Genomic DNA, 25,626 nt, shown 5'->3' on the forward strand with positions numbered 1-25,626 from the left:
TATGTCACCTAAGACCACATGTTTTTGAAGTTTTCCTGTTTGTTTACTATTTTTTAAGTTTAAGTGTTGTGACTGTTCACTGTTCAGTAGTTGCAATATTGTTATTGATATTGGGTTTCAAAACCCAACTTCCTGTTACTAAAAAATATCCGAACAACTCGAAAATGGAGGTTTTCAACAAGTATTTGTACCAAGTTAGCAGCTCAGTGAGCCAGACTGTAAGTCAGTTATCAGGAGTGCTGCCAGGAAATCCAGTGACCAGGGAATATGAATCGTCAGCTCACATTGCCTCAGCAGGGCCTGGTAAGCAAAACATTATCTATTTTACACTTTTATACTAACAATTTCACTCAGGTCTTCTATGGAAAATTTACAAAGGTACCAAACGTTCAACCAAACAGGAAGCTTCCATTTTTGTTTTTGAGAAGCGCCAGCTAGAAAAATGGAACAAAAACGACCGCGAATTGGTGCTAGAAAGCCTTAAACGTGGCGTCCAACAACTAACCAAAATCAGACATCCACAAGTATTAACTGTTCAACATCCTCTGGAGGAGAGCAGAGACAGTCTGGCTTTTGCAGCTGAACCAGTTTTTGCCAGTTTGGCCAATGTTTTGGGTGAAACCAACAACATGCCTCAGCCGGCCAACATGTCTGACTACAACCTGTTTGACACTGAAATCAAATATGGGCTGCTACAAATCTCTGAAGGATTACAGTTTCTGCACAATGATGTCAAGTTGTTACACAAGAATATCTGTCCAGAAAGTGTGGTTATTAATGCATCAGGGGTGTGGAAGATTTTTGGGCTGGATTTTAGTGTTCATAACACTAATCCTGCCAATCAGGTTGCAAATTTTCCTTTTGAAGATTATTCCCCAACATTACCTGGTGTTTGCCAGCCAAATTTAAATTACTTAGCACCAGAGTGTGTTGTGAGCCAGAGCCATTCCACAGCAAGTGATATGTTTTCTTTGGGTAAGTAGTTGGTACTTTCCAAATAATCCTGATTTGATTCTTTTGATAAATATTAATTGTTGTTTTTATTCACCTCAAGTTGTCTATGTATTTATTTACACACAAATTTCCTTCCTTAACAACTTCAGTAGGTACTTTTAATGTGTATAATGTGTTGTCCTTTTTTTTTGTTTTTGGACTATCACAATTTTAATATCTAAATGGATGTTTAAGCTTAATGCAATCTTTACTGGAAGATTAAACTGAAAACTTGTAACTAAACTTGGTTTTGTTTCCAAAAATCTGTCAAATTTCATACTGAATTCAATCCAAACTCTTACTAATTTTCCTAGAAATATAAGTGTTTGAAAATGAATGAAGAAAGCTTAATACTGACTTATTTACTGAAATCTAAAATACAATTTTGATGTGGGAAAATAGGTTCTGAAAGAATTTGTGTTCTATGAAGCTAAAATTTAATAAATTATTATTTAATTAGGAATGATTTTAGACAAATTTATGATATGTTAGGGTAGATTGTAAAAGATTTTTTGATGTAATAATTGACAAAGAAAACAAAAAACCAAAATGCCTAGGACTTCAAGTGTGTCATGTTGTAGATAGAGTTGTATAATACCTTGCTGGTTAATAATAAAAGTTGCAAACCAATTATTTCTAGAAATAACCTGGGAATTAAATAAAATAAAATAAATGTATATGTACTTTTAGTCTAAGTGGTCATGTGATATGTAGGAATACCCTGATGTATGTCTAAAAAATTATCCCTGCAAGAATTCATTTAATTTAGTCTTTCAAAATTATACTATAATTGTTGAATGCAAAAGATCATTATTTAGGTTAGGAGGGTCTTTTTTTAACTTCCAAGATCCCAGTCCTCATTTAGTTTTAAGTAGACTCACTTTCAACTTCTAAGTTTTAAATACCAAATTATTGTAATGCAGGTATGCTTGTGTATGCATTACATTCCCCTGGTAAGCAATGTTATTCACCTATCAGAGACTTGCAACAATTTAAATCCAGAGCCCAGCAACTTAAGAACCTAAGCACAACAAAATTGCAAGGTATTCCGGAAGAGTTAAGGGAATATGTAAAACTCCTGTTGAATTTCACTCCAGAAATTCGACCTGACGCTCACCAGTTCATGAAGGTAGCTGATTGGCACTGATTGAGTAAAATTGCAGATTTACAGCATTTTTGATGATGTAGATTCCGTATTTTGACGACGTGGGAGTGAAAACTTTGACCTACCTTGACTCCCTGCTTCAGTGGGACAATTTACAAAAGTCCCAGTTTTATAAAGGGTTACCGGAAGCCTTGACCAAACTTCCGCATCGGGTAAAACTCCAAAGAGTTTTAGCCTGCGTAGTTAGGGACCTAGGCCAGCCCACTATGGTACCTTTTATTCTTCCTGGCATATTTGAAATTGCGCGAGACTGCTCTAAGGAAGAGTATAAAGTTTTTGTACTTCCACATTTGAAACCTTTGATGAAAATGGCAGAACCTATACAAGTACGATTTTTTTGAAATTTTTTTAGTGGTAAATTGCTAAAAAATCCATTATTTGTAGATTTTATTAATAATGCTCCAGAAAATGGAGTTGTTGCTCAAACTGACTCCACCAGAAGACGTGCAACAACATGTCCTGCCAATGTTGTACAGGGGACTTGACTCTGATTCAGCCCAAATCCACGAGTTGTGTTTGTCAGTGTTGCCAACGTTTGCCGGTTTGCTGGATCATGCCAATGTGAAAAATAGTTTATTACCGAGAATTAAGAAGCTTTGTTTGAGTACCTCTACTTTGAGTGTGAGGGTAAACTGTCTTTTGTGTGTTGGGAAGTTGTTGGAGCATTTGGATAAATGGCTAGTCTTGGATGAGGTAAGTAACTTTGCAGTCGGTTATTTCATCTTTCTACAACCTAAAAAAATAATTAATACTTTAATTAAAACTACGGAGCAGAGAAAACATTCAAGAAGTTTGAATATTTTAATTTTACTGGTTTGTAAGTTGTGGTTCTCTATTTTTAACCATGTATTTTCTCTTTAATATAAAAAGAAATGAATTATATTAAAAAAAATTTGACATAACATTACTCAATTGTGCAATAAGTTGATCCTGAATATCAATAAAACTGGTGTTTCGTTAATTTTGACAGTGCAAGAAAGTATAAAAACTCACTGATTTGTTGTCAAATCTGAGGTAGTAAAAATGTAATAAGTTCAAAGCTAGAATAGTGTCAACATCAATCTGCAATAGCAACATATGGATTTTGGCTCAAAATGACGATTTAGTTACGACTTTAATTTAGGAACATAATAGTGGCGCAAAAGGAGTACTTTTTACGTTTTCATCTGGTATAAAAACTATCAAAGGTAGAGACTAGGTATTGATATCATTAAGATGGGTTTTACCCTGAAACTGTGTGGCGTTATTATACAGTTTTACTTAACCTTTCTTGTCCTTATAGTGACATTATTTTTTAAAGGTTTTCTGCCACTAAATGTCTAGTTAAAAAAACAAAAAATAACTTTTTACTTTTATAATTCATAGTTATTCCAACAAGTTTTCAATTTTTATCAGGTCTTACCATTCTTACCGCAAATACCTTCTCGAGAACCCGCCGTCCTGATGGGTATTCTAGGAATCTACAAAATTGCCATGACACACAAAAAACTAGGCATCAGCAAGGAAATTTTAGCGACACGTATTCTACCTTTTCTTATTCCGTTGTGTATTGAAAACGGTCTTACGCTTGCTCAGTTTGGTGCGATAACCTCTCTAGTCAAAGACATGTTCCAAGCGGTAGAAAACGAGCATCGCACTAAACTAGAACAGCTCAACACTGTCAAGGACGAGCAAAAAATTTTAACGGCTACCATGCCGACACCTAGCGTGAAACCCGCAGAAGTAGACGCGTTTGCTGGGTTTGAATTAGCACCTGCGCCTGCTTCTCTTATGAGCATGGAACAAAAGCAAGCCCTGGCAAAACAACAGGATAGTTTAAAGTTGTTTAACAACCAACCGAGTATAGAGCCTAAAAAAGCTGTTAACCCCATTGCAAGTCCACCTAAAGATTTGACTGCTAATTTATTGGACGGGGATTTACTGGATAACACTCCCAAAACAATAAACTCAAACAACAACAGTAATCTAAGACAGTTGACTGGAGGTTTTGCAGCGTCACCTATGAATTTTAACAATATCAACAACACTAACCAGAATTTTGGCCCATGGATGGGCGGACCGACTACACAAACATCAACTTTTAAACCGCAAGGCGCTTCTGTTCAGCAGAATTGGTCGGCTTTGGACAGTTTGTTGCCGTCCAGCTTAAATAATACGGCAAGCAGGACTCCAATGAATCAATTGGGCGGCGGAAAGGTGCCGTTACTGCCGCAAACAGGCGGCTTCAATCAGCCGGCCAGCAATAATAACCATCAGTTAAGTAAAAGTGATTTGTTAGACTTTTTAAATTAATATTAATAATTTAAAATTAATTTTAAATATTTATTGAGAAGTGATTTTATCAGATTTAGGTCGTTTTAATTTACACAGTTTTATTACAGTTAATGTTAGTGAAGAATCTCACTTAAAAATTGAGAATGGCTTGTTTCATTTTATGACTAAATATTAATTTATAATACATTGCGTTATTTACGTAATACTTGACACATTCCATGGTTTACTTAAATAAAGACAATGCACCTATCAATGTTTGTTTGGTAGATCATTTGCACTTTACCTTAAAGGGGCAGAATAACCCGCAGCATGTTACAATTTGAGACCCATCAATCAGCCTTTCAAAATGGGAGGCACATCAGTACCATATGTCACTAAATTTGATTTGTGTGTATGTTTGTATTTTTTTTTTATACCATAGAAACTTAAAACATGAGGCATAATTACACAAGACAATTTATACAGGGTGATTCCGGGTTTAATACACAAATTTTAACCACGTATTCTACGGCCAAAAATACTCCCAGTTTGCTCCATAAACTATATCCCGAAAATGCGTCTTTCAGGAAATACAGGGTGTTAAAGTTTTATAAAAAAGAAGGTTGCCAATTTTACGAGCAGTCAATTCTTTAGTCCAACGTTGCAGAAAATGCATTGAAGTCGAAGGACACCATTTTGAACGATTATTATAATTTTTTTAACAAATGTTTAGTTGTTTGTTGTTTACAGTTATAGTTTATTTTGCTTCGATAAGTTCGAATTTCGATTACTCGAAAACGGTGTGTCGGAAGAAAAATTTCCAAAAGACCTTTTTCCATTATATAACATCCTGTATTTCCTGAAAGACACGCATTTCCAGGATATAGTTTATAGAGCACTGGGATTATGTTTGGACGTAGAATACGTGGTTAAAATTTGTGTATTAAAACCTGAATCACCCTGTATATGCACAAGCACAGCATAACACAAGAGTTGGCCAAGTTTCAACTTTTGTGTTGTGCTTATGCTATGTACTTGTGTCTAACTGTAATCAAAATGTGTTATTTGTATTGTAAAAAGGAATCCTATTTATTTGGCTCAAATGTCATTCAACATAAATGATTGAATAATTTACTTCACAGACCCCGAACCCTGTGATTTTTGATTTATGAGGTCTTTTAATTTAATCTTTCTCCACTCCACTACATTCTACTTCACTCCAACCACTTTCTTTCTCTTATTTTTGTTATTGTATTGAGAATAAGAAAAAGTCTTAACCTCTGTCATTTCTACACAAGAATTTGCTTTATGCCTCAAAGAAATCTATAAATTAACATTTCAAGATGCTGTGCTTATGTTGTCTTGTGTCAATCAATAAATCCAGCTTAAAACTTCTTTTTTCCAGGCTTCCAGCAATCAGTAATTACGTTTATATTAGATTATTATTAATATAATTAACTGTGACAAGCAATTCATTTATATTGTGTTTAAACAGTGTGGGAGTGTCTACTAGTGTTTGATGTTTATATTAATCCCTTTATAGCAAATTTTCTGTAATTTCATTTGACAGAATGACAAAATAAGGATTAATAGATCACCGTAATTTACAGAATTCGGTGACAAACCCAACAATAATTGATTTATTAACTTTGTGAATATTTTTAATTGGAGAAAAGTAACTACCATTAAGAAAACTTAGTAAAGCTTGAGTTTTCTTCAAAACTGCTAGAAGTTCAAGGATTAAAATTATTATTGTTAAGTGGCACATAAATATAAAGAAAATAAACATGTTAAATGTTTAACATTATTAATTTATTTAAAAGTAAAGTACATTACATATTGGACATATAAAAATTATTTTATTAGAAAAAAAAATCAACAGACAAACTTATCCACTCAAAATTAAATCACTCAAATCAACATTTTTCAGTGCTGCATCTATAAAATCCAATTGTCTAGGCTGAATCTGAAAATTATATTTATACTTTGGAATTTAAATCAAGCATGTTTGGCCAACTGTCACTTACCACCTCTTTTTCTAAAGAAAAATCACTTTTTACAAAGTGCACCTCATTATTTGTACATTTCAATCCATAGTAAACACAGTCATTTTTAGACTGCTGGACATCTTCATAGAGAATTAAGTTTTTAAGTTTGTGTAAGGGATAAGTAAGATTTTTACTGTTGTAGGCCACTGACATTGTATGCAAAGCTTGTCTGTTGGTAATTGATTATTTTAGAGTGACAATTGACAATAATTATTATCAAGTTTCTTTGAAAGTTACCTTTGAATTTGTGGAATGTGAATGGCTGCAGCAGCCTGCAACAAAACTGGCAATCTCTTGACTAATCCACAAACTCTAACAAAATTATTTTCAAAGTGTTTTAAAGATAACAACAATGCTAAGTTGAGTATGCCACTTCTGCAATGAGATTAGAAAAGTTTATTGAAATTATCTGGATAAATAAAAATACCTGCAACTTTTTGGTAGACCTAAAGTCCTTAATAAGGCTGTAGTGTTTCCTAAATTAACTATCAAATATAAAGCCTCAAATTCAAGCCTGTGTTTCTTTAAATTGTTTTCTGGACTGCAAGTCCAATCAAACTCATCATACAGACACAGGAGTCTTTTAAGACATTCCTGCAGATGAGTACGGTTTATGTGAGGGTCAAAGTTACTCAAAGATTCATTGCATAACCTAAAATGTTTCAGTAACTCCAGGTTTTAGTACAAAATCAACAGCACCTGTATGAAGCATAAGTGTGAAACCTAATGATTGGCTGTAAAATTTGTATTGATTCTGCTACTGCAAGGTTTTGGATTACCATGTCCTGTCTCACAGATCTCAGGCGATCCATTATAAAGTCATAAGTAACATGCCAAGGCACTCTATTGTTTGCGATCACCCTACATACAATTTTTTAGAATTAACCTCTGAAATGTACAGTAGTAAGAAGACAAATTACTGTTCCATGAGGTAGGTGATGGTTTTAACTAGAACGTCGGGTGGTCTTAGGTTTTTAGGGTCAAGCATTTGCTTTCCAGCAGCAGAACGAGAAAATGATTTTACCATAAGCTTTCTGTCTGCTTTTGGTTTTCTGGACTTTACAGTGTCTGGGGCAGTCTCCAGGATATGCAACAGACCTTCACGTTCTCGTCTAAAGCCATAATAATTCCTTAAAATTGAGTTTTGAGTAACAGGATACTTACAGCAACACTTCAGATTCAGGACACATTTCCTGACAAGTGCCTTTGACATTATTATTCATATTTCCTGATATCATTAGTCAGAAAACAACGACAAAAAGCTTCTTAGTTTTATAGAAAAACACCGATTCAGTATAAAAAGTTTGTTTTGTATTTGTATATGGTTTATTTACTTTGGAAAATGTAAGGTTACGTTTAGGGCCTCAGTTAATGTCAAAGTTTGTCTGTCAAAAATTCTTCTTTTTTTTAATCAAAGCTGATCGCATACATATTTGTACATATACGATAGTTGTTAAAGGATGTCTACTATTAAAATAGTTTGCTATTCAAACTATATTATAATGCTTTGGGTTACCTACCTTTTCTATTTTTACGCCTCCAAACTTTTTTGTGATATTCTGTAAAAAAAATTACTTCTTGAGCATTTTTTTCTGTATTTGCGTTTTTTTTTGATACCTGCTACATGTGCATTTTTCTGTAATTTGGTGTATTTTTTTAGAAATGAACTTATTGTCTCTTGATATAATGCTTGAGAGTATTATTTTAATAATGAAGTACTTACTAATAACACAAAATGAGCGAAAGTAGGTATAATAATATAATTTGGTTTACACTACTAGCAAATACTAGTGTATAAGCTTATGTTTCGATTTCCGATTAATTATTTATATAGCAATCGTAATATCTCAGTATAATAAATTATTTTTTCCATTACCCAAAGAAGATTTGTTAAGTAAAACTGCTTTAGAATTTGGTATTTTAAATTGTAAACTTTATAAGATTACACAGGATTGTTTAATGCCAAGAAGAAGAGAAGTTATTTCTATCTGTCAGTTGTCATTGTAGATGTAGCGTCATTCTTTCGCCCGGTGGAATTTAAAAAATGTGAAGTAAAAAATTGCTGATTCAAACTAGTTTTACTGGTAAGTTTAAATTTAAACAGTGTTTTGTATGTATTTTTATATTTACAACAAAATGTAAACTAAAAAATTCAATAAACCTGACCCGAGTCCATTTATATCTTTATTTTCCGGTTAAGCCATTCACTGTGTAAGGTTCCACACTCTCCCTAAACACATTTTCTGTTCAATTTCAATTTCAAATTTATAAAGGCCACAACAGAGGCCATACACGTGTCTTACTAATTTGGTGAGTGTGTTTTTTTATATTGAAGATGCCTAGGAGGCCTTTAATTTTAAATTGTTTCACCCTTTATAGGTAAAATGTCTGGAAAGTTTTCCAAGAAGGGTAGAAACCCTCAACTGGTTGATAACTGGCTTGACAGTATAGATTTGTACAGAAAAAGTGTAGCTTATGATGAAACTTGCTTGTTTCGAGCAATTAGTGAACAAGTAAGTCATTCTCACATCAGAAAAGTAATTCCTACAAGTGTTTTGCTTTATAGTTGTTTAATTGCCAAGTATACCATGAACGTGTACGCAATGAATGCATAGATTACGGACGTGCACACTTTACTCAATTCACTCATCTAGTTAAAGAAGAGTCAGAATGGTTGCACCACTTAGACTTGCTTCATAAGCATATGGTTGTATGTGGACAAATTGAAATTTTCTTAGCCAGTCACAAATATGAGTGAGTTGAACTAAAAATTCAATTTTTTAACATTAAAGTATCTCAATGTAGGCGGGATGTCTTGATTGTTTGTGCTAATCAGCAAGAAATAACTAATGTCACTAAAAGGTGCCTTAAAACCGAACCATTAATGTTATGCCTTATGGATGGGGACCACTATGATGCAGTGTACAAAAAAGAACACATAATTAATGCAGGTTTTTGCCAATGTGAGTTTTTTCAGTTTCTTCAGTACTGTTGTAAAATGTTTTAATACCAATTCCAGCATTAGTCTACAAAATGCTTTATGAAGATGTGTTCAAAATTGAAAATGTAGATTCTATAGTAAATGCAATGCTTTATGAAAAAGTGCCTATAATTAATCAGGCAGAGTTGGAAGACAAGAATGATCAAGCTACAACTAGTGAGGAGGTGAAATCTGAAGGAGCTGAAAATGTTGTTGTAGCACCTTTTCCTTTCAAAGTGGCTAAAGCTTTGGATCCTACCATTTATAGAAATATTGAGTATGATTCATGGAATGATGTGAGAAAAGGTAAGTAATAATTTCAAATTTGTGGAATCTCTATAGTTGTAGATTGGAGCTTATTAAGTTATTTAGATTAAGTCTATTTTCAAACCTCTTATAACATTTTTAAAAGCCATGGTCTTGGTTCTGTTTGCTGAGTTACTGAAATTAAAAGAAATACCATTTTGATCTTTACATTGTAGTGTTAGCTTCTGAGGAGGTTGGAAAATTGGAAAACGTCTAAAAACGTCTGAAAAAAGCGACGTAAACAACACATCCATAAGTTAAAAACAAAACAAAAATATTGGTTAATTAATTGGCAATAATTCCTTTTTATTTGGGAACAAAGCTTTTCTGTTATTCTGTAGTTTTTTCTATTGGCAAAAAGCCAATAAATCAAGCTCCTTCATTTAAATTTCAGAATTGCGACTTGGAGATTGGTACCGAGGGGACGATAAACTAAAACTCGGAACCAAGTGCGTTCTAAAAGACAATAATACAGGAGAACGTTTGGATTGTTACATCCAACAGTTTCATCAGGATCATGATAAATGCATCGTGTATATCACTAGAATGGCCGAAAAACGGTTGGTCAAATACACGGACTTGGCTCCTGAAAACAACGCCCAACCTTGGCCTTTACCATATCGGTATGCAAAATTATTATTAATATGGAATTTTTATGGTAGTTTTGTTGTTTTTTTTATACTTTTAATATTGTGTTTCAGCATTAAACTGAATTCTAAATAATTATAATAATAATTGCTCTAGAATAGGATAATTTTGATACTTCTGATAGTTTTCAAACTAAAATTTTAATGTTAAAGACAAAATATTTTGTGTCAATTACATTACATCAAAACTGTGTGGATTATTCTGTACAATATCCAAATAGGTTTGCGAAAAACGCGACTCTGCATGCAGGTCCTAAGTTAGCTTCCATGGATAAAGTGAGAGCGATGCGTAAAAAGAACAAAGAAGCCAAACAACAGAGCAAAAGCATGAACGATTTAACTACGTTGGACCAAAACGGAATCAACAGTGTCAGCGGTTATGTTGGGGTGCCTCTGGTAAGCTGTGGAAAGGGGAGAGGTGAAATTTGGTGGTTTATGATTGTCGATTTGTAGCAAATGCACAACCCTTCTCCTGAATCAAAAATGGAGGAATTGAATGATTCTACGAGAGTGAATTTGACGGTGTCTGACGGTTTGATTACTCCTATTACTCCTGAAAGTTGTGCAGCTTCGGACAGGTAAATTTTCTATTTTTTTTTAATAATAATTTATCATTAAAACGTCTTATTTTACTTTACTTGTTCTTAATATTCTTAGGGGAGGGATAAACCGCTGGTTCATTATGGTGTACAAATTTTAGGAATTAATGGGCATTACTGGAGGTACATATTGGTATTTTGAAAACTATTAATAGAATTGGGAACGTCTAAATTATATTATAAAAAAATCATTCTATACATCTACCATTCAAGTTTAAACATAAAAGTTTGGTAATTTTAATGAATTCCGTTGGAATACAATGAAAAATTATGAATTTTGTAATTTTACTTTTAAAAATGTTCACGTTCTCTAGAGACAAAACCGTACTCCTAACCCAATCAACTTATATACGTCAATAGAAAGCTTATTTCATTGACTATCTATTGACATATAAAAGTTTATAAAACGTGTGGCAAATAAGCTAGTTATTGAACGAAAGAATGTACCAAAAAAGTCATGAAAAAATTAGTCAATTATGACACCTTCTAGCGGCTAAACCGTCTAACCTACCCATTCAAATTGGGAGACTGTTAGAAAGGTCATTGCAATGGCTATCCATTGACGTTAAAACACTACTAAAAATGGTGCAAATAAACGAGTTATTGAAGATTGAACAACAAAGTCAACTTTGACGTTCTCTAGCGGTCAAACCTTCTAACCTATCAACTCAACTCGGGAAATTTTTAGAAAGCTCTTTCCATTGGCTATCCATTGACGTATAAAATCTCTCTAGCAAAAATAGTGCAATTAAGCGGGTTTTTGAATATTAAACAAATGGATACACCAAAAAAGTTGGTCAAAGTTGACGCCCTCTAGTGGCTAAACGGTACCACTAACTAACCGACATTTCTACGTCAATGGAAAGCTCATTTCATTGGCTGCCCATCGACATATAAAAGTATATACAAAGTGCTACAAATACGCGTATTATTTACGGTTTACAGATAGGGTGCCCCAGAAACACATTTTGACTGGTTTGGGTTAATTTCACCCTGGAAAATTAGGAAAACACGGTTACATGAGCTACTAGGTCTACTACGATGTAATGCATAGAAATTTGTTGAAAAACCGATTTTGCAAATGACAATTTTCGTAAGGGTCAAATTTGCCTGAAAAGCCATCACTATTCCAATCTGTTTTGCGTTATATTGGCCACTTAGTGCAAGCGAAAATCGACTTTAATGATTTTATTTCTACAGTTTTGCTACGGCTCTAAATTTGACACTCACTACTCACTGTGTTACCAAATATCGGGGCTGTACCTGACCGATTTAAAAAAAAACCCTCAAAGAAGTTAGAGTGGTTACAGTCAAGAAAAACGTTTAGCTTTGGAGCCCTCTGGCGGTCAAACGAAGCACCCTATCAACACAAACGGCCATATTTTTGGAACGCCCATTATATTTTCTATCCATTAACATATAAAAGTCTATACAAAGTGTTGCAAATAAACGAGTTGTTTGATAATAAAGACAGTTTTGACTGAATTTGACAGCTACTACTTTAACCTTCAATAACTCGATTATTTTGACAGTTACAGGGTGATTCAATTTATCAATTTAAAGAATAAATTTTTCAAATAAGTGACCTAATACAAACTTACCTTAATTTTGAACAAAGAATCAGACAAAGTTATAAGAATAAGGAGTGTTCAATTTGAAAAACGTCCTTTTTAGAACTGATGTCTTGAGCTCTTTTTTTGACCATCCTGTATAATATATTTTATCGTGTTTCTTCACCCACTCATAGAATAAACCTTGTATAACACGACAAAACACAAAAACCAAGAAGAAAACGTTTACTGATGTCTGTGCTGATATGCATAAATTAAAATTATTGTTTTAGAGACTGAACATATTAAATTTCACATAGAACGGTAAATATCTCAGAAACGGATACAGATAAGTGTGTGACATTAATATATGAAATATGTCTAGAATATGACGTAGAATCTAAAAATACAATAATATACAAGGTGTCTCATTTAAACTAAGCAGCAGTTAATATCTACTTCCGGTTAAATCGTTGCACGCATATTTTCTTATTAAAAAAGGTTTTTTTAAACTCTCCAGTCCTGGTAATTCAGAAAATTAGTGGGTATTTTTAGGTTAGGTTAGTTATTGGGAATTATTAGTCATTACTGGGCAAAAACAGGAATTAGTGTACAAAATTGTACTCAGCGGTTTACCCCTCGTTCTTAGGTCTCTTTTTTCTGGAAACATTAAACAGTTATTATCAAGATTATTATCGGACATTGCGCTATCTGCAAACATTCAGAATATACTAATTTTTATAAGGGTTTTAGCTAAATGGCGCAGAATGTTTGGTTTAGTATTACTTATATTCCTCTAAATACTCAAAATCTAAGTAAGCGAATTTTACTGTAGTGTTTCGGTCAATTTTGGTATACACGGATTTTAGGTTTCTGCGTATTAGGCACAATTTTTGTTGGTTATTTTTTTAGAATTTTTTTCCATCATTTTTAAACTTAAACTTGTGAAAATGATTTGGCAACTTATAATTATTACTTTCAACGCTATTCACTTTTTTGTTAATTAATATGAATATGTCTAAAATATGTAGCATAAAACCACCAGAAAAGTAGATATTTTTTTATGTTTTGGTTGACAATTTAAAAAATACAACCAGATTTCTGTATTCAGAATTTCAGCAATGCAACTGTTTTCTACATTAACTTTTTTAATGCTTTTTGAGCGTTAATATTGAATATTCTCTTAAAGATTCCAATGGGACCAAGTTAATAATAATTGGAATTCCCCTTTGACGTCTTTACAATTTACGACTCAACCAGAAGCTTCCTATTATCACCAACAGTCAGAACAAACACAGAGTAATCCATTCTACGATTATAAACCAATGGTAGCGTCCGCACCTGTCACACCTAACGTCGTTTCTTATCATGGTAAAATTACTCGCACTGTATAGTCTAGATTGAAAATGTTGCATTTTTACGGCCGATGTCTAATTTTGTTTTGAAACACTTCCATCTCAACAGAATGAGTTAACATAAAAGCTAATTTCTGTATGGGAACTTGTGGTTTTCGTGGCAGTAGTTTGAAGAATAAATTTATTACTTCTCTTATAATTAGATTAAAGTAGAAGTCCATATTTTCTTAGTGGAGTTGAATTAATTCGGCAACATTTTCAATTTGCATTAGCACATTATTGAAATTATCGTAATGTTACAGATACATCCTACCCGGTATTTTTCAATTACCACCTTCAACAATACCCTCAATATCCACCGCTCACTCCACCCACACCGATTACCCTTCCAACCAATCCATTTTCCGATTGCATGGGTGAGATGGTGGAGAGCGGTTGTCAAAGAGTATCGCGTCAGTGTTCGATGGATCTGAGAAATGTTGTGCAACCGGTAGAGTGCAACGGGGGTTATCAGCCTCGCACCCCTCAACCTATGGACGTTTACTCCCCCATGGTGAATTTACAGTCTGGTAAGTTTTTGCATTATATCATATTGAAAGTTATTCAACGTTGTGGTCATTCTATAAGTACAAGTTTGTCTGCTTTTTAACTAACCTATTTTTAATACCGACTTAATTTAGAGTTGTGATGGGACTACTTATAAAATTAAATATAAAACTGAATGTCAAACTTATACAAAAACTACACAAGTCCTCAACAAGTATCTGGTGTTATTAATTTAGTTGTGGCATAACTTTAGTGATACAAATTTCTTCCGCAAACTTGTATCAATGAAGTTTTGTGAACCATTTTACTTATATTACATACTACATTTAACAGTCCAACAAAATATATTAACTTGATACTAGGAAAATGTATTTGTATTGCTAAGATGTGTCTTCGTTGATGCATGGGGAAACCACTTATATTAAACTGTTGTTGTGTCTCAGAAGAGAAGGATAATAGTTGAGACGTTTTATGAGTGAAAACACTGTGGTAACTGTAATTGTCACTATGCAAATTAATTCATACTTTTCCCGGAAATTTTTCTGAATTTTGCCGGTTATTTCTATAAGAAGCTCCATATCCAGAAAGGCTGCATACAGCTGAAAAGTTACTAGTCGATTACTTTTATTCTCTCTCTATAATATCTTCCATGTTTTGCTGATTTTCAGCTATTACATCTTTCTGTCATTTGTGTGGTCTCCTTGGAGGCTTCTTCTGCCCTGCATTTTATTATTTAGAACCCTTTTACGTCCAGCCTTTCTAGATGCCGTAATTTAACAAATTCTGGGTTAACTGCTTTCCTGAAAAGTTGGTAGATTTCATTATTATACAGGATGTTTGCTGTCAGAAACTGTAAGACAGTATTTCCAAAATATGAGAAAAAGATTCTACAAATTTTACTAACATACGCTTTTAAATGCCTTTTCTTCCAGAAACAGGGCTTTAAAAGTTGAAAAATGATGAATACAACTCCGACACCGTTTGTCACACTGAGAACAACTTTTGCAGGACTTAAGAAATGTAGTTTTTTAGTGCTAATCTATTGATTTTCGATTGACAGTGTTTGTGGTTAAGGTTGATTTTTTGCTTGACTTTCTACGCCACTGAAAAAATGGGTGCTTTGTTTTCTAGAGTGTTACATCATCAAAAATTACGAATAATTAGTTGATTATTAAATTTAATTTTGTTAAGCCAGTGTATGTCAGTGGTATAAAAAATTGCTGTCGCTACTTTATGCAAAATCAATCGATTTACACTAATAAAACAGCGTTTTTCAGGACATATCTACAAAAAACTATATTATTTTTTAACTTTGACACCATTATTCTTGAAAGGAGGGAAGGGAGTTATCAAGATAAAGGAATACATAATTTGACAGAAACCCATTATTGCCAACCAGTTGTGTCACATTCTATCAACACTTTCCTGCGTTCAAGAATTAGGGTCCTGGTATGTGTATAGGAAGGAACTTTTAGTCATAGTTTTAAATGTTCTATTTCTCTTTACAGTTTGTGATATTAAGGGTCAGCCTGTATATCCTAGCTCCACATCTGATTTTGATTTTCTGCGTGCATAGTGTTCATTACTTTGGTTTATGGGTATAAAACGGGTTCTGAGTATCTTTTTCATCTTTTTCTCCAGTCTTACCAAGGTTTAATGAATAAATTGAGGAAAATTGGCAAAACACTAAACCAAAGCTTGATTTTGTGATTGGCATGGCGCGCAGTTGCCAAGTCCTGCTTTCTTTTACATTATTCTCTTCAATTGAACAGAACTGTTTTAGGGAAAATGTTTATTTAGAAATCAAAGATATGATGAAAATTTACCAGCAGAGTTGTTGCAATTAGTGTTGCGGCCATTTCATTTGCCATTTTTTGTGTATTAGAATACTTATTAACGATTTTAAAGTGAAGTGGGTGCATGGCCTTTGGAAATCATAATTAATATGGAATAGCAATTTTCAGTAGGTATATTGAAACTGCTTGTTCGGGCAGGATAAAAAACCGCCAGTATTTGATTCAACAAATCATTGAACAAACATATTCAGAATCTCCCAAATTCAAATTACATGTTACGTGACATCTTTAAATTAATATAAATAATTAAAATTTGTGGGCGAGGGTTTATTTTTGGCTTTATTGACTTAATTAGGTCCATCCGTAATTTACACCCCCGTACCGCCACCTAACGTTACCATGGTGGTGCCCGCCTCTCCTATAGCACCTTACGGACCGTCCACGCCTGTACCACCCCCTGGCTACGTTTACTCACCCAATCCGCCGCCCACCGAGGCGGCGCATCAAGTGCAGTGGTATCCGCACCACAACTCTCAGGGCTTTATTTTTCCCACCCCTACAGTACAAGAACGTTAAGTTTATGTTAAATTATTCAGAATTTTTGAGTTAATTTTTTTTATGTTACTTTATTTTGGAGTTTTTTAGTCGGTAAGTGACAATCATTTTGTGTTTTTTGAAAACACTCTCTGCGGTTATTTTGTTGTTACCAAACTCGTTATAACTTTTTGTTGGAGATTTACTTTTAAGTTATACTTAAGCGAGTATTCGCTTTAAAAGATTTATTTTGAACACTTATTTTGGTTCACACTGGGTGGAATTGTAAACATTCAAGTAAGACTGATTGAAAATGGGTGTTTCAACGTTGCAATTTATTTACTATAGCCAGAACATATTACATTTTAAGTTCAATAAACTCGTAGATAAAAATATTGCATATTTTTCTATGTTTGTATTTGGTATCAAACCTATTTGAACGTTATTTTATTAAAAAATCTCGAATAGAAGCTATCCACTCATAAAAAACCTGAAAAATAGTTTTAGGAAAGAAATAATAATTACTTTTAAAAATATGCAAAATTTTTGTCTGCCAATGTATATACTGTGATAGAACGTTTGTAAAAAGTGAGCAACAGATTTCTCATGAAAAAAAAATAAAAAATACTCTGCATTTCTCTGCACACTTCAATTTTCAAGATACAGAGGTTGTTCAAAATGTTTTTTTTTGTCAATATCTTAGAAACCATTTGCAAGACACAGTACAAGAGAAGACAAATACTAGAGATCTTATTGCTACTTTTTCACTCTCTACTATCATTCATTAGTGGAGATTTTCAGGTATTGAACAGTGCATTTTCCCAAAAAAGAGTTTTCTTGGTTCATTGCTCTAAAGTCAATCCCTATTCGAGAAAAACAGCTTTTTATGAACCAAAGTAGATATAATTTTTTTAATTTAGACCTGATGAGGAATTTAAATAAATGAGATCGGTGGCAGATTGTTTTGGCAGCACATAAGAACCTTCATTATATTGTTGTTCATAATATTTGACCACTGCTAAATTTGCGTTCCTTTATGTCCGTCTGTTTTTATTCATAAAAATCTAATCTAAAATCTATTTTTTTCAAAAGCAGTTAACTAACAAGAAAATAAAACTACTATTTTTGTTTTGTGTTCAAAGGAAAGGGAAAAAGTATAGCAATAAAACCGGGTGTCTAAATTAGAGCAGTAGTACCAAAGAATCGCTAAAAATAATTCCAATTTTGTGAAATGTCAATAAGAAGTCCTACTATCCATTTGTATTTAAAATAATCTACATAATTTCAAATATGATCAATAAGAAGAAAGTGTTACTTTTTTCATGAGAAACCTGCAGTAACACTCTGGCTTAAAATAATTGCAGCAAGTTTTTTTTCTACTATTTCTAATTTAAGTGATTTGTTAATGTTTTCCTACCGTTTACTGGCTGTGTTAACATTATGAATTAAGAGAAAAATGTTATTTAGTTTTGTATTAAACGTTCAGTGAGTTTTTAGTTGTATTTATTTTTAAAAAATCCTAGACATTGTCTTGAAAGTTTCAAAACGGCTCGATTTATTATTGTTTCAATAACAAACAGCAGGTTTTCTTATTTTTCAGAAAACAGAAAAAATGAATTTTCTAAATCGGGTATAAAATGGTCACAAATCAGTTTTGTAATTTTTAGTATGCCGCATGCGTATGCGTTAGTACACATATCTAAAAGATAGAATGAAATGAAACTCGCTAAATAAAAAATTGCTAATTTATTAGTGAAAATTGTCCAGACTAATCCGGAACTAGCGTTAACATGAAATGTGAAATGCTCAATCAAAGTAAATGCCGATTAATGCAAAAAAAAATTAAAAGTATCCAAACTAAATTAATACAGTGTGTGATCACAAAAACTAAGATTCGTCGTCGCTGCCTTGGGGCTGTCGCGCTTTAGGTCCGCCTGCCCTCTTTGCCATGATGATCTGATCAACTCGTAGAATGGTGGCGGCTGCATCCACCGCATACTTAATTCCCCAGTATTTGGACTGGAACAAGTCCAAGACTTTTTTGTCTACCGCGTCCAGGATAGCATTGTCCGATTCGATGTCCACGCCAGCGTTCTTTTGTCCATTCTGTTTTCACACAAATTTCAAACATTTGTTGTTGTAACTGGTTGATTAAACGTTGTGTTGGGTGTCTCAACAAGAGCGCCGGATTTGAATTTGCCGCCATTTTTTTTGTGCGACTAGTTTGACATTTATTTTTTGACAACTGTCATGTACTGACCTCGCGATTAAAAGTTATGGAGCGGTATTCGAACGAACAGCGTTTAATTATTGTGAACTTACTACAAAAATGGGGAATGTTTCGCGGAAACAGTTCGCAAATTACGTGCAATTTTCGGTCGCAACAATGCGCCAAATGAGTCGACAGTTCGCCGTTTAATTAAAAAATTTGAGACAAAATTCAAGTTGATAGATGAAAAGAGCACTGTGCGCCGCCGTCCTTGCCGGTCCCTTGAAAACATTGCCTTAGTGAGGAAAAGTGTGACCGAGAATCCAGGCACGCCATCCATACGCCACCGTGGCCCAGAATTGAACATTACGAGACCCTCTCTACAACGAATTTTGACAAAAGATCTGCATTTGCACGCATACAAAATTCAACTGACGCAAGAACTCAAGCCAAGGGATCATGCGCAGCGCCGTGGATTCGTTGATTGGGTGCTGGAGCACCACCAAATTGATGCTGATTTCTCGAGGAAAATCATTTTCTCCGATGAGGCACATTTTCAGCTAAACGGGTATGTAAATAAGCAGAATTGCCGAATTTGGGGTGCTGAAAATCCCCGTATTATACTGGAAAAACCAATGCATCCGCCGCGAGTAACTGTTTGGTGCGCATTTTGGGCTGGCGGAGTGATTGGACCGTATTTTTTTGAAAATGCGGCTGGAAATGCGCTAAATGTTAATGGTGCGCGGTATCGCAAAATGTTAACCGAGTTTTTGTGGCCCGACTTGGATCATATTGATGTGCAGGATATGTTTTTCCAACAAGACGGTGCGTGCGACTTGCCACACAGCTCGCGAAACAATGGTGTTACTGCGTACCAAGTTTCCAGACCGTGTCATCTCTCGGTTTGGCGATGAAAATTGGCCACCAAGATCCTGCGATCTAACGCCGATGGACTACTTTCTTTGGGGTTACGTGAAGGAAAAGGTGTATGTAAACAAGCCACAAACAGTTCAACGCCTTAAAGAAGAGATACGACGCGTTATTGCTGAAATAGAGCCACATTTATGCGAAAACGTGATCCAGAATTTTATGAAAAGAATGGCCGTGTGCCACAGGTTTCGTGGTGGCTATTTGTCGGATGTCGTATTTCATGTTTAATCGCAACTATTCCTCTTAACGTTTAAATATAAATTTTTGCTTAATTCGAAAATAATATGTGTTTTTTTTAAATATTAAATCCGGCGCTTTTGTTGAGACACCCTTTATAAGCTTACCTGGTGAGCATCTAGAATTTTCTCCAGCACCGCTTGAGATTTCAACCCGCTATTATCCGCCAACACTTTAGGGAAGGTTTCTAAAGCGGTGGCAAACTTCCGGATAGCGTACTGTTCTAGTCCTGGCAATGTGTCAGCGTATTTTAAGAGTTGAACGGCCAATTCGGCCTCAGTGGCGCCAGCGCCAGGCACAAACCGCGCATCTCTGCACAGGCTCTGTAATAATATCCGCCTTAAAATGAAACGGTATTTAACGGGGTTAAAATCGAACCTTGAAAGTGTTGACTCCGTCGTCAATAGCACGTTCAATATCGTCCATGTAGTTGTCCGTGGCTCCTCTGATTACGATCGTGGCTATCCTAGATTCAGAACCTTTTTGTCTGAATGCTACTATTGGGGTGTCGCCCAACTCCTCTAAACATACTTGATCGCAATAGCCTAGCTCTTGAGGGGTTGGCGCCACTAATCGTGGCAAAATAGTGGCATTCACCTGTTAAGTAAAACAACGGATTTTGATGCGGTTTTGACCCTAATTAGGCACGATTTATTGGCTTTTGGCCACCGGAAGGAACTTTGATTTTAATTGCACCATAACTGTACTAGACAGGTAATTAAATCATTTTTCTTTTAGTTTTGTTTTAACACAAAGTTGGGGGGACCTTTTTGGATGTTTCTTAATTAACACGTCGGGTGTCTCAAGAAAAAATTACTTAACAGTGCTCAATAGTGAACTAAATCATTTCAGCAGTTTTATATCTGTCATTCCTCATCACAATTCCATTGTATAAGCCAATTTTACTAAAAAACAATTCAGTTTGGGTAAGCTATAGTTAGACTGGATTGTTAAGGTTAATTCGAGGGGTAGATCGCCGAAATATTTTGATGTACACACTTATGAGGCACTTTGCCAGTATTACCAGCATTTGAGACTAGATTTACTGTATATTTCAAAATGTTTTGCGATATTTTCATTGGAATTTTGAGGGAAATAAAGCCTAAATAAAGAAAATTTTGCGATATTTTAAGGAATACATTGTAGTAGACGAAGCAGTAGACAATATAGTGTATCAATATAAGAAAATTGACCGCACATGTAATTATTATGGTAAAATCTTTGTTTCATGATATTAAGTTGAAACAATATTCATTACCAATTTTTCACAATTTAAACTACATTTTTAAGGTCACGTGACTGTTTTTGACAGGTGTCAACTTGACTTTAGTGTTGCAAGCTCTAAAATTGCATAATCAAAGTCACATGATGTGTCTCTTACAATTTCAGCTTTTACAACTGTCTAAAATAGTCTAAATTTAATTTACCAAGTTTATAAAGTTTAAACCACATTTTAACGGTCACGTGATTAATTTTGACAGATATTAACTGCCCTATACAGTGTTGCAAGCTCAAAAATTGAATTATCCAAGTCACATGACATGTATTTTGCAATTTAAGTTTTTACAACTGTCTAAATTTTATTTATCAATTTTCCAAAGTTTAAACTGCTCTTTGAAGGTCACGTGACTGTTTTTGACAATGTCAACTGGTCTTTACAGTGTTGCAAGCTCAAAAATTGACTTATCCAAGTCATGTGACGTGTATTTTGCAATTTAAGTTTTTACAACTGTCCAAATTTTATTTATCAATTTTCCAAAGTTTAAACTGCTCTTTGAAGGTCACGTGACTGTTTTTGACAATGTCAACTGGTCTTTCCAGTGTTGCAAGCTCAAAAATTGAATTATCAAAGTCACGTGACATAGTTGTTACAATTTTACCACTGTCTAAATTTGAAATACTATGTATTTAATTTTTCGACTATTTCTTTTAAATGATAGGTGTCTTTATTTGACACGTGATAACTTGGTTACTATGACAGTTAGAAGATTCGTTTAAACGTCAAAATATAACCCATAATTTCAGAAAACGGTACAAAAAACATTTTTGTTTGTTAGAATTTGAAAAAACAGTCACCTGACCTTAGAAAATCAATTTTAAGCTTTCAGAACATATCTTTCACAAATTTCAAATCAAGTGTCAGAAGTTTGGAAAAACCTTTACATTGTCACCTAACCTAACCTAAAAACTGTCACGTGACTGTTGTGTTGTGTATTTCTTCAAAGTTTATCATTGTCCCAAGTCCCAATACCAGGGGCCTTATAACTAAATTTAAGCATGCCACAAATGTGTAGGTAAACATTTGAAGTAAATTAATTTGGTTAATTTAATTAGTTTATTAGTTATGCTAAAATTGATGAGCTAGTCTGGTTTGATAGGTTAGTCTAGTTAGCTAAAATAATGTCAACATACAGCATACAGTTTTAAAGGTGCAATGTGTCCGCTAATAAATAAATGGAATATAGAAGCCCTCATAAAACCTTGTGATGACAAAACTCATCAAACAAAAATCATTATTTCAGTAATCATTTTGTTCAAAAAGTTGAAGAAAGAAATATTCATTTTTTTTTGTTTTAGAAACGGTATTTTATAACTAAATTTTTTAAAGACCTTAAAAAGCTGTTGCCATAGCTTAGTTTAAGCACTCTAATTTTATAATGTTTTTTTTTTTCATATAAATTAAAAAACAAATTTGTGTCAACATGTCCAAGTTTAAAAAACATTTTTACTTCTAGATAATTGAAAAATTAAACACTTTCAAAAACAAGACAAAGTTTCTCACTTTGTGCTTTTCATATGATTTGAAAAACTTAAAATACTTACAGTTTTGCACAGCCTCCTCAAATCAAATTTGGAATTCAGCCTCACTGCCATCATGTTGTATTTATGAATGTAATGCAAAGCCATATCTCCAAACTTAGCTCCTGCTACAATAACCTTAGCCCCAGACTCAGCAATTGACTTAATTTGCAGTTCAAGCAGATTCTCTTCCCCACGACTGAAATTCATCAACTCATCAGCTGTCTTAATCAGTACTGTTCCTTTAGTCTCTGTTTGCATTATGTCCACTGGACAGCTGTAAACTGCCACTTTAGCATTCTCAGCATGGGTAATTTCACCTTCCACTTGTCTTTTAAAAACCATGCCTTGCACAACCTACATTTTTCATTAGTTAAGCAGTACAAACCTAATAATTAGACAACTTACTTGAGAACTCTGCAGTCCAGACCCTAAAACTTTACACACTCTGATATTGTCTACATTGAAAGTGGTTTGTTCAGGCAGGATTGAAATGCAGGCTTTAGTAACTAAATCAGCTAAAAAGTCTTCATTTCCATACTGTTTAGACTCAATGGCAGACTTGATGGCTTGCTTAACCTCATTTTCATCTCTACTGTCCTTTACTTTGTAACACACCAAGTCAGGGAGGAGTTCCAGGCATTTTTCAAGGCCTTTTTCATAACCTTCAGCCACTTCAGTGGGTGTAACACCCAAGCGGATTAACTCCTCAGAACACTCTACAATTACATTTTTGTCCACTTTAAGTAAATTACACTAGAATGGTAATTACCAAGCAAAGCTCCAGCAAGTATAATCACAAAATTAGTGCCATCACCAACTTCTGCATCCTGCATTTCACTAGCTAAGATCATAAGCTTGGCTGCTGGATGTTCTACATCTAATTCTCTAATAATGGTAGCAGCATCACTTGTTACAAATTGTTTCTCAATGTGATTGATAACCATTTTGTTCATGCCATTAGGACCATAGGCTGAACGCACTGACTGTGAGAACTCTTTGCAGGCTTTAATGTTTCGAATCACAGCTTCTTCCAAACCAGAGTAATACTTTAAAAAAGAAATTACAACTTGTAGAATGATACCGGTATGGGAACGTAACCGTACAAACAGTGTTACCCTTAAAATTTTTAAGAGAAAAAAACCTATTTTTTTGTGGAAACACCCACACTAGTGAACACATGTGATTTTAATGGGTTATTATAACAAAGGGTGCTTACCCTGGCTCCTTCTTTCATCATCTGGGCGAAGCCCGGGGCTTTAGGTACGTGAAGTGCCATTTTTCTACTTGTTTAATTGGATATTTTAATTAAAATATCAAGTTTTTCTTTAAAATTTTTGCCGACAAATGCACGTTTCACGAGATTCTGACGAAATTTTAATATTTTGACATTGTGCGCTGTCACTGTCATTAATGTCAAAAAATATTAATGAATATTGAATAGTCAGTCCTCTTTCCTTGTTGCTTCTATACATATAGTAAAAGAAGGGTTTAATCTGTAATAATCTAATAATTAGTAGCGCTATTTGTTCACAGATGTCGTTGAATTAGACGTGAATTCAATAACTTTAAGGTTATGTTTTAATTTAATGTTTACGTTTTAGAATTTCAACAATTTAAATCTAAAAAATATTTTGTTTTAAGTTAAATAACAATTATAACCCGAATGATACAAATACACATATGCAAAAATGTTAAAACCGCGCGTAAGTGCTGCCGAAATGATGCAACATGTCAAAAACTCAAAGCTCTTTGATAGGGTACTAAGTAAGGTAGTGGTTTATTTTTATAAATTGTACCTTTATGAAGGCTGTAATTTAACTCTATAAAAAACGAACATTCTTATTGCAAAGGTAAAAGTGTTGTCGATAGAAAATGGCACAGGACATGGCGAATTTACAGTTGAACAGGAACATATAAACTCCCAAGGTGAGCTTCATCCAAGTTTCATTATCACTGTGGGTGACAATTTCTCCAGTTTCGCCTTTTCAACCCATAAACTGGGCAACAACTATCATGTCTCTATTGACATACAAGTAGCGTAAGTCTCCTTTTATTTTAAATGACCTGATTTTAGCAAATTTGGTTTGTAGGTTTTACCCTCCTCCTGCTAAGTTGGGTGATCAAATTGAGGTATTGGCAAATACTTTAAGAGCAGGACATTCAGTGGCATTTCTGGAATTTTTGTTCAAACACAAAGCAACAGGTCGGTTGCTAGCTAAAGGAAGTCATAATATGTTTATTTTGCATCCCAAGTCTTCTGGAGGAGACAAGAGTGCTTGATGAACATAAAGGTGCCTAAACTGCAAGATAAGATTGTTATGAAAAAAATGTATTATTAATATTAAGAATAAAGAGATCACTTTCAATAATTAGCATTTTTATAAGACATTACTGATCACTTCTTTTTCATCTATTTTCAGTTCAAATTCATTCACATATGTATCTAGTATTTTATTTAAATATTTTTAACTACTAAGGGAAAATAGCAATGACACCTCAATAATGTTTCTTTAAGCGGTTATGCCTTGGTTACCATAACAGAAATCCTGACTATATGCCCCAGCTGGCCTAAGAGCTTTTATTCAGCACTTGATAGGAAGTATATTATAACCATTGTTGTACTTTTCAAGACAATTTCGAATATTGTAAGGTGCACTTTTGTTAATACCATCATTA

General features: G+C 33.9%; 5 protein-coding genes across 6 annotated transcripts; 3 read left to right on the top strand and 2 right to left on the bottom strand.

Annotated features, from left to right (window-relative positions):
• The first annotated feature begins 41 nt into the window (after positions 1 to 41).
• LOC145740285 (SCY1-like protein 2) lies at positions 42 to 4,685 on the top strand. Its single transcript, XM_081995735.1, has 6 exons — positions 42 to 303; positions 355 to 975; positions 1,917 to 2,122; positions 2,182 to 2,484; positions 2,543 to 2,851; positions 3,554 to 4,685. The coding sequence occupies exons 1-6, from the start codon at positions 165 to 167 to the stop codon at positions 4,448 to 4,450; spliced, it is 2,475 nt and encodes an 824-aa protein (XP_081851861.1). The 5' UTR covers positions 42 to 164; the 3' UTR covers positions 4,451 to 4,685.
• Positions 4,686 to 6,201: 1,516 nt separating this feature from the next.
• On the bottom strand, positions 6,202 to 7,808 carry LOC145740299 (SAC3 domain-containing protein 1). The gene is made up of 7 exons (XM_081995758.1): positions 7,624 to 7,808; positions 7,380 to 7,571; positions 7,159 to 7,320; positions 6,887 to 7,111; positions 6,697 to 6,834; positions 6,439 to 6,628; positions 6,202 to 6,377 (listed from the first exon to the last, which is right to left on the bottom strand). Exons 1-7 carry the CDS (start codon positions 7,695 to 7,697, stop codon positions 6,300 to 6,302), a joined length of 1,059 nt encoding a protein of 352 aa, XP_081851884.1. The 5' UTR covers positions 7,698 to 7,808; the 3' UTR covers positions 6,202 to 6,299.
• Positions 7,809 to 8,137: 329 nt separating this feature from the next.
• On the top strand, positions 8,138 to 18,264 carry LOC145740287 (deubiquitinase otu-like). 2 transcript variants are annotated; one of them, XM_081995738.1, is made up of 12 exons: positions 8,138 to 8,543; positions 8,660 to 8,769; positions 8,839 to 8,972; positions 9,026 to 9,213; positions 9,265 to 9,422; positions 9,479 to 9,745; positions 10,140 to 10,368; positions 10,614 to 10,788; positions 10,846 to 10,970; positions 13,731 to 13,912; positions 14,199 to 14,465; positions 16,594 to 18,264. In XM_081995738.1, the coding sequence occupies exons 3-12, from the start codon at positions 8,844 to 8,846 to the stop codon at positions 16,812 to 16,814; spliced, it is 1,941 nt and encodes a 646-aa protein (XP_081851864.1). In that variant the 5' UTR covers positions 8,138 to 8,543; positions 8,660 to 8,769; positions 8,839 to 8,843; the 3' UTR covers positions 16,815 to 18,264. The 2 variants fall into 2 exon arrangements, with proteins under 2 accessions (XP_081851864.1, XP_081851863.1); XM_081995737.1 differs by lacking the exon at positions 8,138 to 8,543 and having other exon boundaries at positions 8,550 to 8,769.
• A 239-nt stretch (positions 18,265 to 18,503) lies between these two features.
• Positions 18,504 to 24,329, bottom strand: CCT8 (chaperonin containing TCP1 subunit 8). Its single transcript, XM_081995741.1, has 7 exons — positions 24,167 to 24,329; positions 23,720 to 23,996; positions 23,356 to 23,666; positions 22,972 to 23,304; positions 20,527 to 20,745; positions 20,256 to 20,471; positions 18,504 to 18,878 (listed from the first exon to the last, which is right to left on the bottom strand). Exons 1-7 carry the CDS (start codon positions 24,224 to 24,226, stop codon positions 18,660 to 18,662), a joined length of 1,635 nt encoding a protein of 544 aa, XP_081851867.1. The 5' UTR covers positions 24,227 to 24,329; the 3' UTR covers positions 18,504 to 18,659.
• A 173-nt stretch (positions 24,330 to 24,502) lies between these two features.
• On the top strand, positions 24,503 to 25,319 carry LOC145740304 (acyl-coenzyme A thioesterase 13-like). The gene is made up of 3 exons (XM_081995767.1): positions 24,503 to 24,719; positions 24,801 to 24,988; positions 25,041 to 25,319. The coding sequence occupies exons 1-3, from the start codon at positions 24,639 to 24,641 to the stop codon at positions 25,228 to 25,230; spliced, it is 459 nt and encodes a 152-aa protein (XP_081851893.1). The 5' UTR covers positions 24,503 to 24,638; the 3' UTR covers positions 25,231 to 25,319.
• Positions 25,320 to 25,626: the final 307 nt, after the last annotated feature.

This window comes from Ips typographus, linkage group LG1 (assembly GCF_016097725.1).
Source record: "Ips typographus isolate SLU linkage group LG1, UJ_Ityp_2.0, whole genome shotgun sequence".
Taxonomy (NCBI): Eukaryota; Metazoa; Arthropoda; class Insecta; order Coleoptera; family Curculionidae; genus Ips; species Ips typographus.